Source organism: Sinocyclocheilus grahami, unplaced genomic scaffold, assembly GCF_001515645.1.
Source record: "Sinocyclocheilus grahami isolate Dianchi unplaced genomic scaffold, SAMN03320097.WGS_v1.1 scaffold95.1, whole genome shotgun sequence".
NCBI lineage: Eukaryota > Metazoa > Chordata > Actinopteri > Cypriniformes > Cyprinidae > Sinocyclocheilus > Sinocyclocheilus grahami.
The window spans coordinates 2,215,349-2,229,184 of record NW_015505274.1 but is presented as its reverse complement, the minus strand read 5'-3'; the positions used below and the strand labels follow the sequence as shown (position 1 = coordinate 2,229,184).

At 36.6% G+C, this 13,836-nt stretch overlaps 2 protein-coding genes across 2 annotated transcripts; both read right to left on the bottom strand.

Annotated features, from left to right (window-relative positions):
* Window positions 1-607: 607 nt before the first annotated feature.
* LOC107587739 (GAS2-like protein 2) lies at window positions 608-8,845 on the bottom strand. The gene is made up of 6 exons (XM_016275626.1): window positions 8,494-8,845; window positions 7,652-7,881; window positions 5,023-5,130; window positions 4,679-4,775; window positions 4,256-4,514; window positions 608-2,297 (listed from the first exon to the last, which is right to left on the bottom strand). Exons 1-6 carry the CDS (start codon window positions 8,843-8,845, stop codon window positions 608-610), a joined length of 2,736 nt encoding a protein of 911 aa, XP_016131112.1.
* Window positions 8,846-9,677: 832 nt separating this feature from the next.
* Window positions 9,678-13,322, bottom strand: LOC107587738 (protein FAM98B-like). The gene is made up of 8 exons (XM_016275625.1): window positions 13,220-13,322; window positions 13,026-13,132; window positions 12,622-12,744; window positions 12,265-12,530; window positions 12,085-12,165; window positions 10,544-10,660; window positions 10,314-10,457; window positions 9,678-10,219 (listed from the first exon to the last, which is right to left on the bottom strand). Exons 1-8 carry the CDS (start codon window positions 13,261-13,263, stop codon window positions 10,061-10,063), a joined length of 1,041 nt encoding a protein of 346 aa, XP_016131111.1. The 5' UTR covers window positions 13,264-13,322; the 3' UTR covers window positions 9,678-10,060.
* Between the last annotated feature and the right edge of the window lie 514 nt (window positions 13,323-13,836).

Below are 13,836 nucleotides of genomic sequence, written 5' to 3'. Positions count from 1 at the left end.
TATTAAATGGGGCTTTCATCACCCTCAACTATGAAACACCTGATTATATGGAAGAATAACATCTGATCCGTTACATCTTCTGCCACTCCTACTGTCTGAATGTGACAGAGGAGAAATGCTCATAGCAATAAAAAAGGATATCAATTCAGACAAATCTTTTTGCAAACCTTAATCTAAAGTCTAAGTCAAAACCAAATTATATTTTAAGCAGCTCTAGATATAGCATAGTCTAACCAAAAATAGAAAACATTCTGTCATCATTTATTCATCCTCATGTCATTCCAAGCCTGTATGACTTTCTTTGTTCTGTAGAACACAAAAGAGATATTTTAAAAACTTTGCTAATTAATTATGGTATTAAATGTTGTCAAGGAGGTTTTATAAATTCATGTACTGTACTGTGTCATGTACGTCTTTAGGTAAGACGACTTTAATCTCTGATGAAAGTGCTGTGATTTTTGCAACTGATCTTGAAGGCTTTCGGAAAAGTACATTTTTAGCAAGTAAAACAGTCCTTGACCAACATATGGCTTGTCTGAACTGGCAGTCAAATTTTCAGTAAACTCTAAAATGACCAAATTATTTTAATTTATTTCTGAGATGTCGGTTAAACCCAGGATTCCAGATCTCGATCTGCATGTGACTCCTTGTTTGCTCTTTGGCACTTTGTTGTATTTGGTATTGGGATCTGGGAGTTTGTTTTAGTCCAAGTGTTTCTTTGAGAGTTGTCTGTGCCAAAAAGCCCATGTTGGGAATCGTTTCCTCTCTGGTTGTGAGAGTTTCCCTCTTTACAGCTTGTTCTTTTGTAGAAAACTGGTCTTGGGATCTTTGAAGGCTTTCGGTCAGACCTGTGGTCACGTCTCGGTTGCACACAGGGTCTTAGTTTTAGCTTAAAGATGGATGGGACTCTCTCTGGCTTCCTTAAGGATCTCCTTTGTTTGAATGAAGAACACCTCTGCTTTTTTACATGTTCAGTTCCTAAACTTGATACTTTTCCGTGAGGAATTTTGGTCTCAGCATTGAAGTTGTCAAATGGCACCTTCACAAGTTCAGTAGTCTCCTTTGAATCCATACTGGATCCCAATGAGGACCAAGAACTGGTCATACAAGGTTTAGAGACCTTAAGGTGATGTGCGGTAATGTGGTCTTCCTCCTCTTTGCCTCTGAGACCCTGAAGAGTGTTCACCCACTTCTCAACTGACACCTTCTCCAGCTTCCTTTGGCCACCAGAGAGTTCAGCAATGACTGCATCAAAAGCCCTGTTTCCACTGTTGGGTGTTTCCTGATCAAGACTTGCTGATCTGTTAGAGCTTTTACAGTGGTCAGATGGGCTCTCTCTGGAATTGTTGGGATTCTCATGATTCTTCTCATCAGAGCTAGTGCTAGTTTCTGAATCAATGCTTAGCTGCTGTAGATTGGACAAGATTTCCTCTTCTAGGCTCTTATAAAGGATGGCTTCCTGAACAGGGCTAAGAGGAGGAGGAGTGAAGAGATAACTTCTCTCAATTCCTCCCTCTTCACCTAAATCTCTTTGAGACTTCTGAGAATCAAGGAAGCTTTTGGAAGATTTCCTTGAGCTGTTAATGTGAGAAGACTGCACAATGTTCAGCACCGGTAGGGCCAAGTGCTGTACCTTCTTGCTGACTGATCTGCCTGCTCTTTGTTCAAGTTGGCCTTTCTCATTTACATCCAGAATATGCTTAATTTTATCTGGGGACTCTTCTTGAGAGATCTTAGCTGGTGTTCTAGGACTGGTGTGTTGTGCTTCTGAAATGGCCCCCATTAGCCCTTTAAAAGGAGAAAAGGTACAGATGAAATGTGGACTATTTTTGGGACCCACATTGTCCTCTGGCTCATGAATGGTGATGTTCGGAGATTTAGAACATGAATGTGTATTTCTAGGAGGACTCTGAAAGGTGCTTCTTGGACTTTCTTGCGTGTCCGAGTACGCTCTGTCCTGGTTCTCTCGTCCGTTTAATCCAAGTGTGGAATTTTGTCTCAGTTTGGAAACAAACTGTGATTTGGTCCATGTTTGTCCTAGATTCTTCTCAGGCACTTGCTGGGGTTGGATTTGATTGGCGTTCCTCTGAAGGACTAGAGGAGTTTGAGGACGCTGTATCTCAGGTTGTGGTGTAGTAAGATGATGGGTGGCCCGTGGAAGACTGCTCGTGAGGCGAGGTGCTGGTGACGACCTTGTTGCTTCTCTGCCTTTCCTACTGGAGGAGTTTGTTTTCAAGCTGTCTTTACTGTCAGCACAAGTGTACACACAAGATGGAGTATTCGGTCTCTCTCTTAATCTGGAAAAACACCCACACAGAACCTCGTCAGTGTCAGTGAGTCTGTGCTTCCTCAACAGCTGTTAATAGTATCATGTATTTAGAGACACAAATATTCATGATTAAGCATATGGTAGTTTCCAAACTCCATTTTATCTAATCAGAAGAGATTAGATGTAATGGACATTTTATGGACGTACTTTAAAACAAACTATTTGCAGGCCCACTCCTAGTAGTATTTTCTGACCCCATTTACATCTAGTATTAGCATGAGTTTTCTGCATTTTCACATTTTGAGGTGGCCTGGGACTGATTTTGACCACATTTAATGTAAATGCAAATGCATTTTTGTTATGGCCATTCAGTTATTGTTATTAGATTTAGCTTTATATTCTACTCTTACAATTTAAAAGAGACCAGACACTGCACTCTCATAATTTGCTCAACAGATTTTAATCAACAATATTCAATTATTTTCCAATTTTACCAATTGAAATTTCTTATATTGCCTATTTCTCCTCCCAAAGAGAGGACTCTTCTGCCATTTTCTTTACTTATAATTCCTATTAAGATTGTTTACTGACTAGGTTTATAAAGAAAAGAAATGCAAGAAATAACAGAAAGCATTTCGAGTTATCTTGCAATGTTTTAGAGTAAATTCTAGCAATTAATGTAAACTCTCATATAATTGGTAAGTGAGCAGTGATTTGCATTTTGCGTAGGTAAGTGCAATTGCAACTTTATCCAATTACACTGGCAGTTCATTGAAATGAAGGTGTAAATGCAATCTGGATAATATATAACATTTCAGATAATAATTTCAGAGATACAGTCCTTTATTGACCATGGTTGCAAACTACTGATTAAAATAGCAGTCTAATCCCTCATGTTACTATACATTACCACACAAATCAATGCACAACATTAACATGGTTCATTTCCTGAGTGAAGCATGAATGTTCATTTTAATATAATAATTTAATAGCCAACATTAAATGTGGTGGTCATTAAATGTGTGTATGATAGAGACTATGGTAATAATAATATGAAATAATAGCCCCTGTAATTACATGCTTGAAAAAGTCTTTGCTGAGAAGCGTGACATTGCTAATGAGATGTCATAATGAAGTGGAACAAGTTTGTTTCCTAGTGACTGTTTAATTGCTGAAGGGGCATGCTCAGTTGTAAATTAAATCTTTAAAAAAATCTCAGTCCCTGTTTCTGTCTTTGTCTTGCACACAAACTCTGTCTTGCTATGTTAATTCCTTAGACTCTGGGTATTGTTATTGTTGGGGTTTTCAAACCTCAGACGACAAGTAATGTGTCTGTGAGAATCCAAGGGATTCAAGTGGATTTAAGTGGATTTCTTTCATCCTGTTAGCCAGCTCTATGCCTGGGGAAGATTTTTTATTAAGTCAATCACATTTCAAAAAGTTCAAAAGCCGCAATGTATCTGAAGTAGCAATAGAAGTGTATTGTGTTGTACATACAAGTGAAGTGGATTTTTGGAAAAGACAAAAATGAGAGCGGAAACTTGGTTCTATGAATCAGTTGTTGATTGGATGGCAGATCTGAATGTGTGTTTACGAGATTTAATTGGACTAAATGATTGGAGAAGTCCAGCATATGTCAAAAGAGAGAAGTCTGACATTTCACTGGAAGATCCAGTTATTTTGATTAAAACTTTTGGTCAAACAAAATGAATCATTCACAGTATCGTCAATAAGATTTGTGAATTTTCATTTCATGCTGACTTTAAAATTGTCAACATGAAATCAAAATGGACTATATTTATTGTTATAACACTAAAAGTTAAACAGCTGGTTTGGTACTGTTTAGCAAACTGGAATTCAGGTACGAGTGTGTTGTGGTCTGAAACACCAACATTTCATGATCCAATCAATAAAGCACAGTCTCAAACTGTGTTTCACATCAATGTTAGCTGACAACCTTTGACCTTACTCTAATCTGAAACTTACTTGTTAGGAGAGGGGCTGTTTCTCCGGCGGATGGGCTGATGTTCAGGGTCAGGGGAACAGGAGGAGCGTGGGGGAGATGGCCTTCCTCTCTGGGCTCTGTAGGCAGCTGAAGGGGTCCAGACACCTGGCTGAAAGGGGGACTGAGTTCGGCTTAGCATAAGAGTTGTCTGAGAATTGCACTGGCCATCAGGTTGTGTTGTGGTTAACCGCTCTTTGATCTCATGGACCCAAGTACCTGGACGTGTGGTCAACTTATGTACTGATGTACATTTGTATATGTGAAAGAGAAAAAAGAGGAAATACTAATTCAGTTGCTTAAAGAAGCTCTTTTAATATGCTCCATGTGTTAAGATGTGATGAAATATGAATGAATATTACACAAATAATATGCCATAGGCATATTTTGTGTGCATATCCACATACTAAGAGAAGTGCACCGGCAGGGATCATGTTTGTCGAGATAATGCTCCAGGGTGTCCCATCCTCCACCCACTCGCACCATAACATGATTCCTCAAAATCTACACACACACACACACACACACCTTTATGAGCAAATGTCATCTGCAGTTGGTTTGAGCCATTTATCTCTTGTTATCATTTCCACAAAACAAATACTCTTCCATTTCTTTTCAACAAAGCTTCTGAGATAGTAAAATATTTTTTTATTGACTATGATGGATCAACACATAATTTTGCTTGTCTATGCTGGAACAATAGTAGCGCTTAAAATGATCACTTGACAGAAAGAGGTTTTATATACAGTACCCGCACAAATATGAGAGTGTTGGAGACTCCAACCCTGTATTTGCCCTCTGATACCTTCACCATGGGGAACTGGGATGGGCAAGTGCATCGGCTTATCAGAAGCTGGACCTGCACACACACAAACTCAGAAACGTTATTGGCATGACCCACACACCCCTGACAGAGTATTCTAAGCAGATGTAACCTGCCACTTTGAGAGCCTCCATAAATCAGTGAGGAGAGCCACAAATCAAAATGGCAGTCTAATTCAAAGTTCCCCTCCTTTTTCCTATCCCTGCAGATCATTTGAAATGGTATAAAGAGGCATGAATCTTATATGTATAGATGGATGTTCAGCTTTGACCCTTTAGGGTATCCTTGTTTCCAAGGCATCCTCTTGCATGCCATATCCGCTGAATAACAGTGGGTTTTGTGTTATAGGGGGTGTAGTGTTTCAGTCACTGGAAGGAGCAAGCGATGAGCTGCCGTCATTGTGCCCTTGAGCAAAGCAATTACAGATGGCTTGTGCCTGTAATAAGTGTACTTACAGGCAAGTCGCTTTGGATTAAAGTATCTGCTTAATGACTAATTACTAACAACAAACAGCGACTGTGACTGAGAAACTGTTCGTTAGACTTCTGGAGTGAAAAACAAAATTAGATTTTGAATACCAAACATTATTTTTTCTTTACTTAACTTAAATGCATATTACTGTACTGCAAAAAAATCCTATTCTCTTACACTAAATCTTATTCTCATTCTCATGACTGTATTACTGTAAATACAGTCATGAAAATCATCATGTCATTCTGGACACAATGTAAAAAAAAAATACAATGATATATCAAACAACCATGATAGATTAATAGTTTATCATTTAAATATTTATTTATTATTATATTATATTAATTATATTATATTATATACATTATATTACTGAAAATAGGAGGGGGGATGTTCTCAATTGTTGTCAAACATGTTACAATGCAAAATCTTTATGATACAAATGTAGGTTTTATTTTCGTTATGCAGTTTTTGTTCTTTTAAAATTTAGGCTGTGATGTGAAATATGTTCTTGACATGTTTTGTGAGATTCACCTAAAGGGATTATTTGATCCAAATGCATAAGGGTCAAAGACGTTAAGATGTCCGCATCAAAATAAATGTACAAAAGTGATTTTATGTCCATAGAAAGCACATTAAATGTAAGTAAAGTGTCTACTTTCAAGGTTTCAAATTACTTTTTGGAGAATAAAATGTCAAAATTTGGTTGAAATAATGTTACATTGTCATTCAGTGTAACACAATACTTATGTAAAAATTCAAACAACATGCTTATTCTGACGTGTACATATTAAAATATATAAAAGAATTAGGGAGCATATTCAATTTTTATTGTGTTTTAAATTAGTAAAAAATTCTTACTGACAAATGGGCAAAACCTAGGATAGTGGCAAATTAAAAAAATTTAAAATTACAACTAATTAGTATTTGGAGTGAAAGTAATTAGTCTTTTAATATGTCATAAATAGATTTTTGTTGTAAATATGCCTGACAAGATTGTTACACTGAATGACATTTTAGTGGGTCTCTTCTGTAAATCAGGGGAAAATGTATGATATTTCTTTTTTGCTCGGAAAAACTAAAACTAAATTTCAATTAAATTAAACAGAACATTTTTTTTATTTTGGGGGGGAAAACAACAACAATTTAAAGCAGTATTACACTTATTGTTTTTATGCTTAAACCCTTTTTCGTCTTTGACCCATAAACTGCTTAGACTAGTCTTACATCTAATTTTTTCCCCCTTTAAGACTGGTCATAACTTTTTCAAAATCAAAACAGAGACTAATTTGAATCCGAAAAGTTTACCAAAGTTGACCGATTACTCCTTGTCTAACTACTAGTTGGCCCCTGCATTAAACCAAATTTGAATCTATAATTTTGATAGAATCAAATTATTTTATGCAAAAATTGCTTAATTTTGTTCTTAATTCAAATGCAATGCCCTCAACACATCAGTAAACATTATGTGAATTTAATCTTCGATACAGCACCATCTCGTCCAGATTCTGGATGTTTATCAAGCTGTGAAAGTAATTAGTCTTTTAATATGTCATAAATAGATTTTTGTTGTAAATATGCCTGACAAGATTGTTACACTCAATGACATTTTAGTGGGTCTCTTCTGTAAATCAGGGGAAAATGTATGATATTTCTTTTTTGCTCAGAAAAACAAAAACTAAATTTCAATTAAATTAAACAGAACATTTTTTTATTTTGGGGGGGAAAACAACAACAATTTAAAGCAGAATTACACTTATTGTTTTTATGCTTAAACCCTTTTTCGTCTTTGACCCATAAACTGCTTAGACTAGTCTTACATCTAATTTTTTCCCCCTTTAAGACTGGTCATAACTTTTTCAAAATCAAAACAGAGACTAATTTGAATCCGAAAAGTTTACCAAAGTTGACCGATTACTCCTTGTCTAACTACTAGTTGGCCCCTGCATTAAACCAAATTTGAATCTATAATTTTGATAGAATCAAATTATTTTATGCAAAAATTGCTTAATTTTGTTCTTAATTCAAATGCAATGCCCTCAACACATCAGTAAACATTATGTGAATTTAATCTTCGATACAGCACCATCTCGTCCAGATTCTGGATGTTTATCAAGCTCCTCTGTGGTTTGGACTGAGCAGGCAAGTCCTCCATCTCTTCACGAATCTCCTCCTCTATCTCCTGCTCCAGCTGAATGAGGACTGGTGAAGCCATGCCGAAACGAGAGGCCCGTCTGGCCACCTCAAGAAGGCACAACACAAAATTCTTCTCATTCTTACGCAGGACAAGGTCGTCTGTCTCGAACATCAGTACATCTGCAATGGGGGCAGAGTTTAAGATGGTTACAGAAAACAGAATAAGAACAAAATTTTGAAATGAAAAACTCACTCAGTAATATTTTATTTATGTTGTGATGACCTATGTGAGCCGTATTGGACTTGGCAGCGTAAAGCAAAAGTAAAGTTTTCAGCTACTGGTGTCATTACAGAAACTCGCTATTCAATATTAGCAAAATGTGAGTTAAGATCAAAGTCCCTTTAAGGCTTATACTAAAGTCTTTGGTTAAGATATAGCATGAATAGATGAACAGTATTCGACTGGTCATGTGATTTCAATATGGTGGTCCCCATAAGGGTCCGTGTAAAGCTTTTATTAGTCTACTGCTATGACTGGCGTCTTAATCTCATGTGAGTGAACATGACATATTAATCAAATGTACTATTCACTTTTTAATGTATACAACTTTTAATGAGGAAAAACTCCTTTGAATGTGAAGGAACAGCGTGGACAAGCTTCGCTAGTATTGAGAGCTCACAGCACTATCTAGTGGTAAGTGTCAGAACTGCTAATAAGTGATGTTCTATCAAACTAATTGTATGTTCTATTGAGTAATAATTCTATATTAAACAAATAACCGTCATTTATACCTGGAATGCTCATCTCTTTTCGACACCAGCTGATAAAATTGGTGACATTATCCCGAGCCAGGAATGTTGTTGGATGGACAGAGCTGATGAAAGTGAGTCCAGAAGCGGGCAGCTGGACCTCCGCGGGTCCGGTCCTCTTCAGAAAGTCATCCGCCACGCGTGTCACGTTATTTGCGTGAGCACACAGCAGCGCACCTGTCTCTAACACCTCCAAAATATTATTCACGTCAATGTCAATGTTGTATAACTCTCCCAGCCATTCTGCCAGGTCTTCTTTCATGGCATAGAGATATTCCTCACTCGATTTAAAAGGCTTGATGCTTTGATTGGATGCATACTGAATTCCAGACATGGCTTGGATTGCATCAAATTAATTTAATCGACTCAAAAAAACACATCTCGGATGATCCAATATTGTAAGGGGGGAAAAAAGACACTCCTAAAAATTACGTTAGCAGCATACTGACAACCAACCAGTATCACTTAGTCTAAAAGTTTAAAGTGTACGTTTGCTCGACTCCAGTCCAACGGAAAAAATATACATTTTGCCGTACTAAAAATTAGTGTAAATATAATTTCATGAAATGCATCGGTTGTGCAGTGTTTCATCGCGTTTTAATATGTTGTCAGGGTGTGTGAACGCGGAATCGTCCTTGGTTACCAGATAGCGTCTTAATCCAAACACTCCAGTTAACCATTTACTGTCCATGAGTTCAACTCTTTAACAATAAACACCAAAGTATTGAAGAATATTATAACAATAAGATACAGATTTATATAAACTCTACCCAAGTGTTACCATCTTACCGTTCTCAGTTTAAGTTTAAACTTTAGCATAGCGAGATAAAATCGCAAAGGGGTCGTTTAAATGGGCATGAACCTTAACATAACCATTAAGACTACAGGTTAACATTTATATATAAATATGTAACATGTATAATAACATAAATGTGCGTTTTTTATAACATAAATGTGTGTGTGTGTGTTTTAAAACCATTCTGCAACTATCTATTCCACAACTCATAACAACACGCATTTTCTATGTCATTTAAATCTCAAACGAGGTCATAAACCATGTATTTTAATTAATACAAAGATCAAGAAGAATGTTGAAATAGTTTTTAATGAAATATAGCATGTCACACTGAAGGACATTGCCTTCACTGCCTGAAATGCCATGTCAACAACTACTTGAAAATGCACATGTAAAAAAAAAAAACATTAAATGGGAAATGTAATAAGGAGAAGAGAGTTAAAAGAGAAAATACTGTTTCAAAGGAAACATAATTGACTTTAATAATTTCATCATAGATCTTGGTTGTTCAAAGTAAATACAGCTTGTAGCCATTCATATTTATACATTTCACTGAAATGATTTTATCACATTTTTGCTCATCAAATGAAATAGTGCATTAAGTAATTTGCAACATTAAATAAGAATTAAATTTTTTTTTTTAAATAGTCCATGATCATTTATGTCTCATTTTAATGGGAAATATGGCCTCCTTTTAACATAAATCTCTTTTGTTGTGTTGTGTTAGTTACGAAACTAGCACTAAAAACCCTTCTAATTCTGTTTGTTTTTATTCTTCTTTCCTGAATATTCTTGTCTTTTCCTTTTATAATGATGACCACCTCCTCCCTCACTGCGTCTGGTGAAGCTGGGCATCGGTGGCTCGATCTCTCCTGGACGTCCCCCTCTGTCCGGCACGCTGCCCATCAGTACCTGCAGAAACAAATGTTGTGTATAAATCCTTATTAAATCTTATGCAAATTGCCACACAATTTATTATTAGAAGCAGAACTTTGAAGAACGGCACCTTGTGAACTGCTGTTGAAGGCCCTGCTTTAACTGGCCTAATGCGAGACTCGTCCTCCCTTATAGCCAACAGCTTAGCAATGGAGACGGAGGACTCAAGAGAAGGTGTACAGGGTGACATGGAAGAAAGCAAAGCACTGCGTTCCTTGAAAGAAAATAGAGAGAATTTGCTCAGTGAAACCTATTACAAAATACATGCTTGAAGGTTTGCAAAAGAGACAATCTTAGTACCTTTGCCCTCTCTCCCCAAGTAAAGGATTGTAGTGTGACATGGAAACGCTTGATCATCATTTGGCGCCGACATTCATAATCCTTACAGAGAGCTCTGTTGATTTCATTAATCTTTTTCTAAGAGTGAAAAAAAAACAACTGTGAAAATATTTGTCCTGGAATAGAATATAAAAGGTCAGTGTGACTCTATAATACATGAAAAAAACAAAAGGACAGCACACTGACACAGTTCTACTATTTAAATACTAGACAAACAATGTTTTGGCCCTTATGTGTTTGTCAGGCAGTCAAAAAAATCACATCTTTAAAATATTTAGAAGAATAGTTCACCCAAAAATTATAATTTTCTGAAAAAGTAATCCCCTTCAGGCCATTCAAAATGTAGATGAGTTGTCATCAGAACAGATTTGGAGAAATTTAGCATTGCATCACTTGCTCACCAATGGATCCTCTGCAGTGAATGGGTGCCGTCAGAATGAGAGTCCAAACAGCTGATAAAAACATCACAGTAATCCACACAACTCCAGTCCATCAATTCATGTTGTGTGATCCGAAAAGCTGTGTTTTTGTAATAAACAAACTATCAATATGATGTTTTTAACGTCAATCCATTGCTTATGACTAAAATCGAGTAAAAAAGCCATCTTGCCTGAATCAGAAGAGATAGCACCATTTACAAGTGAAAACAGTTCTAAACATTATATGTCTGTGGATTTTGATGTGAGAGGACAACAGGGGATGCACTTTTTCATTAGAGGAAGAATCATTATGGACTATGGACTGGTATGGACCAGATGCAAAGGTTCAAAGTTAAAACGCCTTAATGAGGGACGTGTTTCTTTTCACTTCACAAGACATTAACTGAAGGATTGTAGTCGTGTGGTTTACTGTGATGTTTTTATCAGCTGTTTGGACTCTCATTCTGACGGCACCCATTCACTGCAGAGGATCCACTGGTGAGCAAGTGATGTAATGCTAAATTTCTCCAAATCTGTTCCGATGAAAAAACAAACTCATCTACATCTTGAGTGCGAGTACATTTTTAGCAGAGGAAGAATCATTATGGACTATGGACTGGTATGGACCAGATGCAAAGGTTCAAAGTTAAAACGCCTTAATGAGGGACTTGTTTCTTTTCACTTCACAAGACATTAACTGAAGGATTGGAGTCGTGTGGTTTACTTGTGGATTATTGTGATGTTTTTATCAGCTGTTTGGACTCTCATTCTGACGGCACCCATTCACTGCAGAGGATCCACTGGTGAGCAAGTGATGTAATGCTAAATTTCTCCAAATCTGTTCCGATGAAAAAACAAACTCATCTACATCTTGAGTGCGAGTACATTTTTAGCCATTTTTCACTTTTGGGTGAACAATTCCTTTACATAAATACACCCGAGTAGGCATAAACAACAAACAATACAGCAATTATAAATAAAAATAATGAATCAATATAAATCGACAATTTTTGGTCATGCTCCTGCTCTAAAGTTTTGTTTTTTTTCCCGGATGTGCACATACCATTTCACTTTAATACATACCCATTGCTCAGAGTTCAGACTGGACTTCAATAATGCTTCTGGCACTTCACCTTCTGGAAGTGATGTCAGCCGTGACTCCACCTGAACAAATGACGCATATGTTAGACATAACCAAACAAATAAAAATACAAATGTTAAATTACTAATAATTACTAGTCCTTCACTGGTGATGTTTCTTACCTCTGCACAGGCATCACTTATCTGAGAGGATGTTTCTAAGCCAAGAGTCTGAAAGAGTTCTGCTAGATCTTTATTTACTTCTTTCAAATTAGTTTTATCCTCTCGTGCTGGACTGATTTCCTGTTGCTCATCTTTATTGGCCATATTAAGACTTTCCCATTTTCTCTGCTCTTTGCCCTTTGACTCAGAACTCTCTTCTGTATCTTCTGGATGACTCTCTCTGTACATCAGCACGCGTGTCGCCGCCAACTCTGACACCAAATACTCTGTAAATTGAGTGAAAATATGTACAGTAACACTTCACAGAAAATCCTAAAAATGCACTGACTGACATTATCTACCACCTCCCTACCTTACCGGTCACTCTGAACAACAGAAGTGGGCTAAGGTGCTCTGATGTAAGTGCATTTTGAGGACAGGACATCTCCTTCAGCACTTCCCTCAACTCCCCGACCAGAACTGCACCACCAACATGCCGTGCTGAAGCACAGTTACATTTTATCCATGATAATAATACAAAAAGATGGTTCAACTAAAGTTGTGCAAAATGATGTTTTATAGGCAGGCTTGTTTTTGTATCCCAGGCCTAGAATCAAAGCTAAATATAAATAATTCGATTTAAAAGTCTATTTAGTAAAATAATTGATCATATTTTAAATATGATACATTGAAATGCCTTATTTACTCATCACAAACGACTAAAAAGCGCTGGAAATTCGTTAGTGAATATAGAAGTGTGAAATAGGTCTCGGTTGGGTTACCTGGAATATCAGGACAACCTGCTCTTAGTTCTGAGATCAGCCAGGTGAGCAGCGGGCAAGGTAACTCATCACATTTACATTCCTTCAAGCACTCTCTGCTTTTATACCTATGAAATATTAAAACAGCCGTGAGTGCAATTATCTTGAAAACAAAACAAAGTTTTAAAATGGCTGTTTATTTCAGCGTTACTCACCCAAGAGCTTTAATTAAAGTGATTGCAGCAGTATCTCTCTCCATTGTAACAATTACACAGGAGATGCCGTGAGCTCTGTACTTCCTTATTCAACATCAATGGCTGTTGTAAACAAGGCAGAAGTCAAGCTCTGCCGATAACCGATTGCAAGACAAGATTAATCGATCGCAAGTGATCGAAATCACCGAACGGACAGATTCCTTTGGTTGTAAACTGATCAGGTATTTCACAAATGTTGCACAAACACTCAAGACAGACACTGATCTTGATGCATTGATCTTTCAGTGTCTCGACTGTTTCCCCCCCTTGCAAATGAATAAATACATACTGATAAAACTTATAAAACGTAAATTACTAAGTAATATACATTAAATACAAGTAATATTTAATTCGTAAATTAATTCGTAATAATTAATAAAAAAAAAATATATATATCTGACAAAAATGTTTTGAAAAAAAATCTAGCGCATTAATATTAGCACTTATCCCAGTTTATAATTGACTACTGTGTTATCGAAAAATTCAATAATACTAATTATTAATAGTTTTGCTTATTAGGGAGGGAAGTGTTGCATGGTTATTTTAACTTGGACAAAACTAAATGTATTTAATTCAAC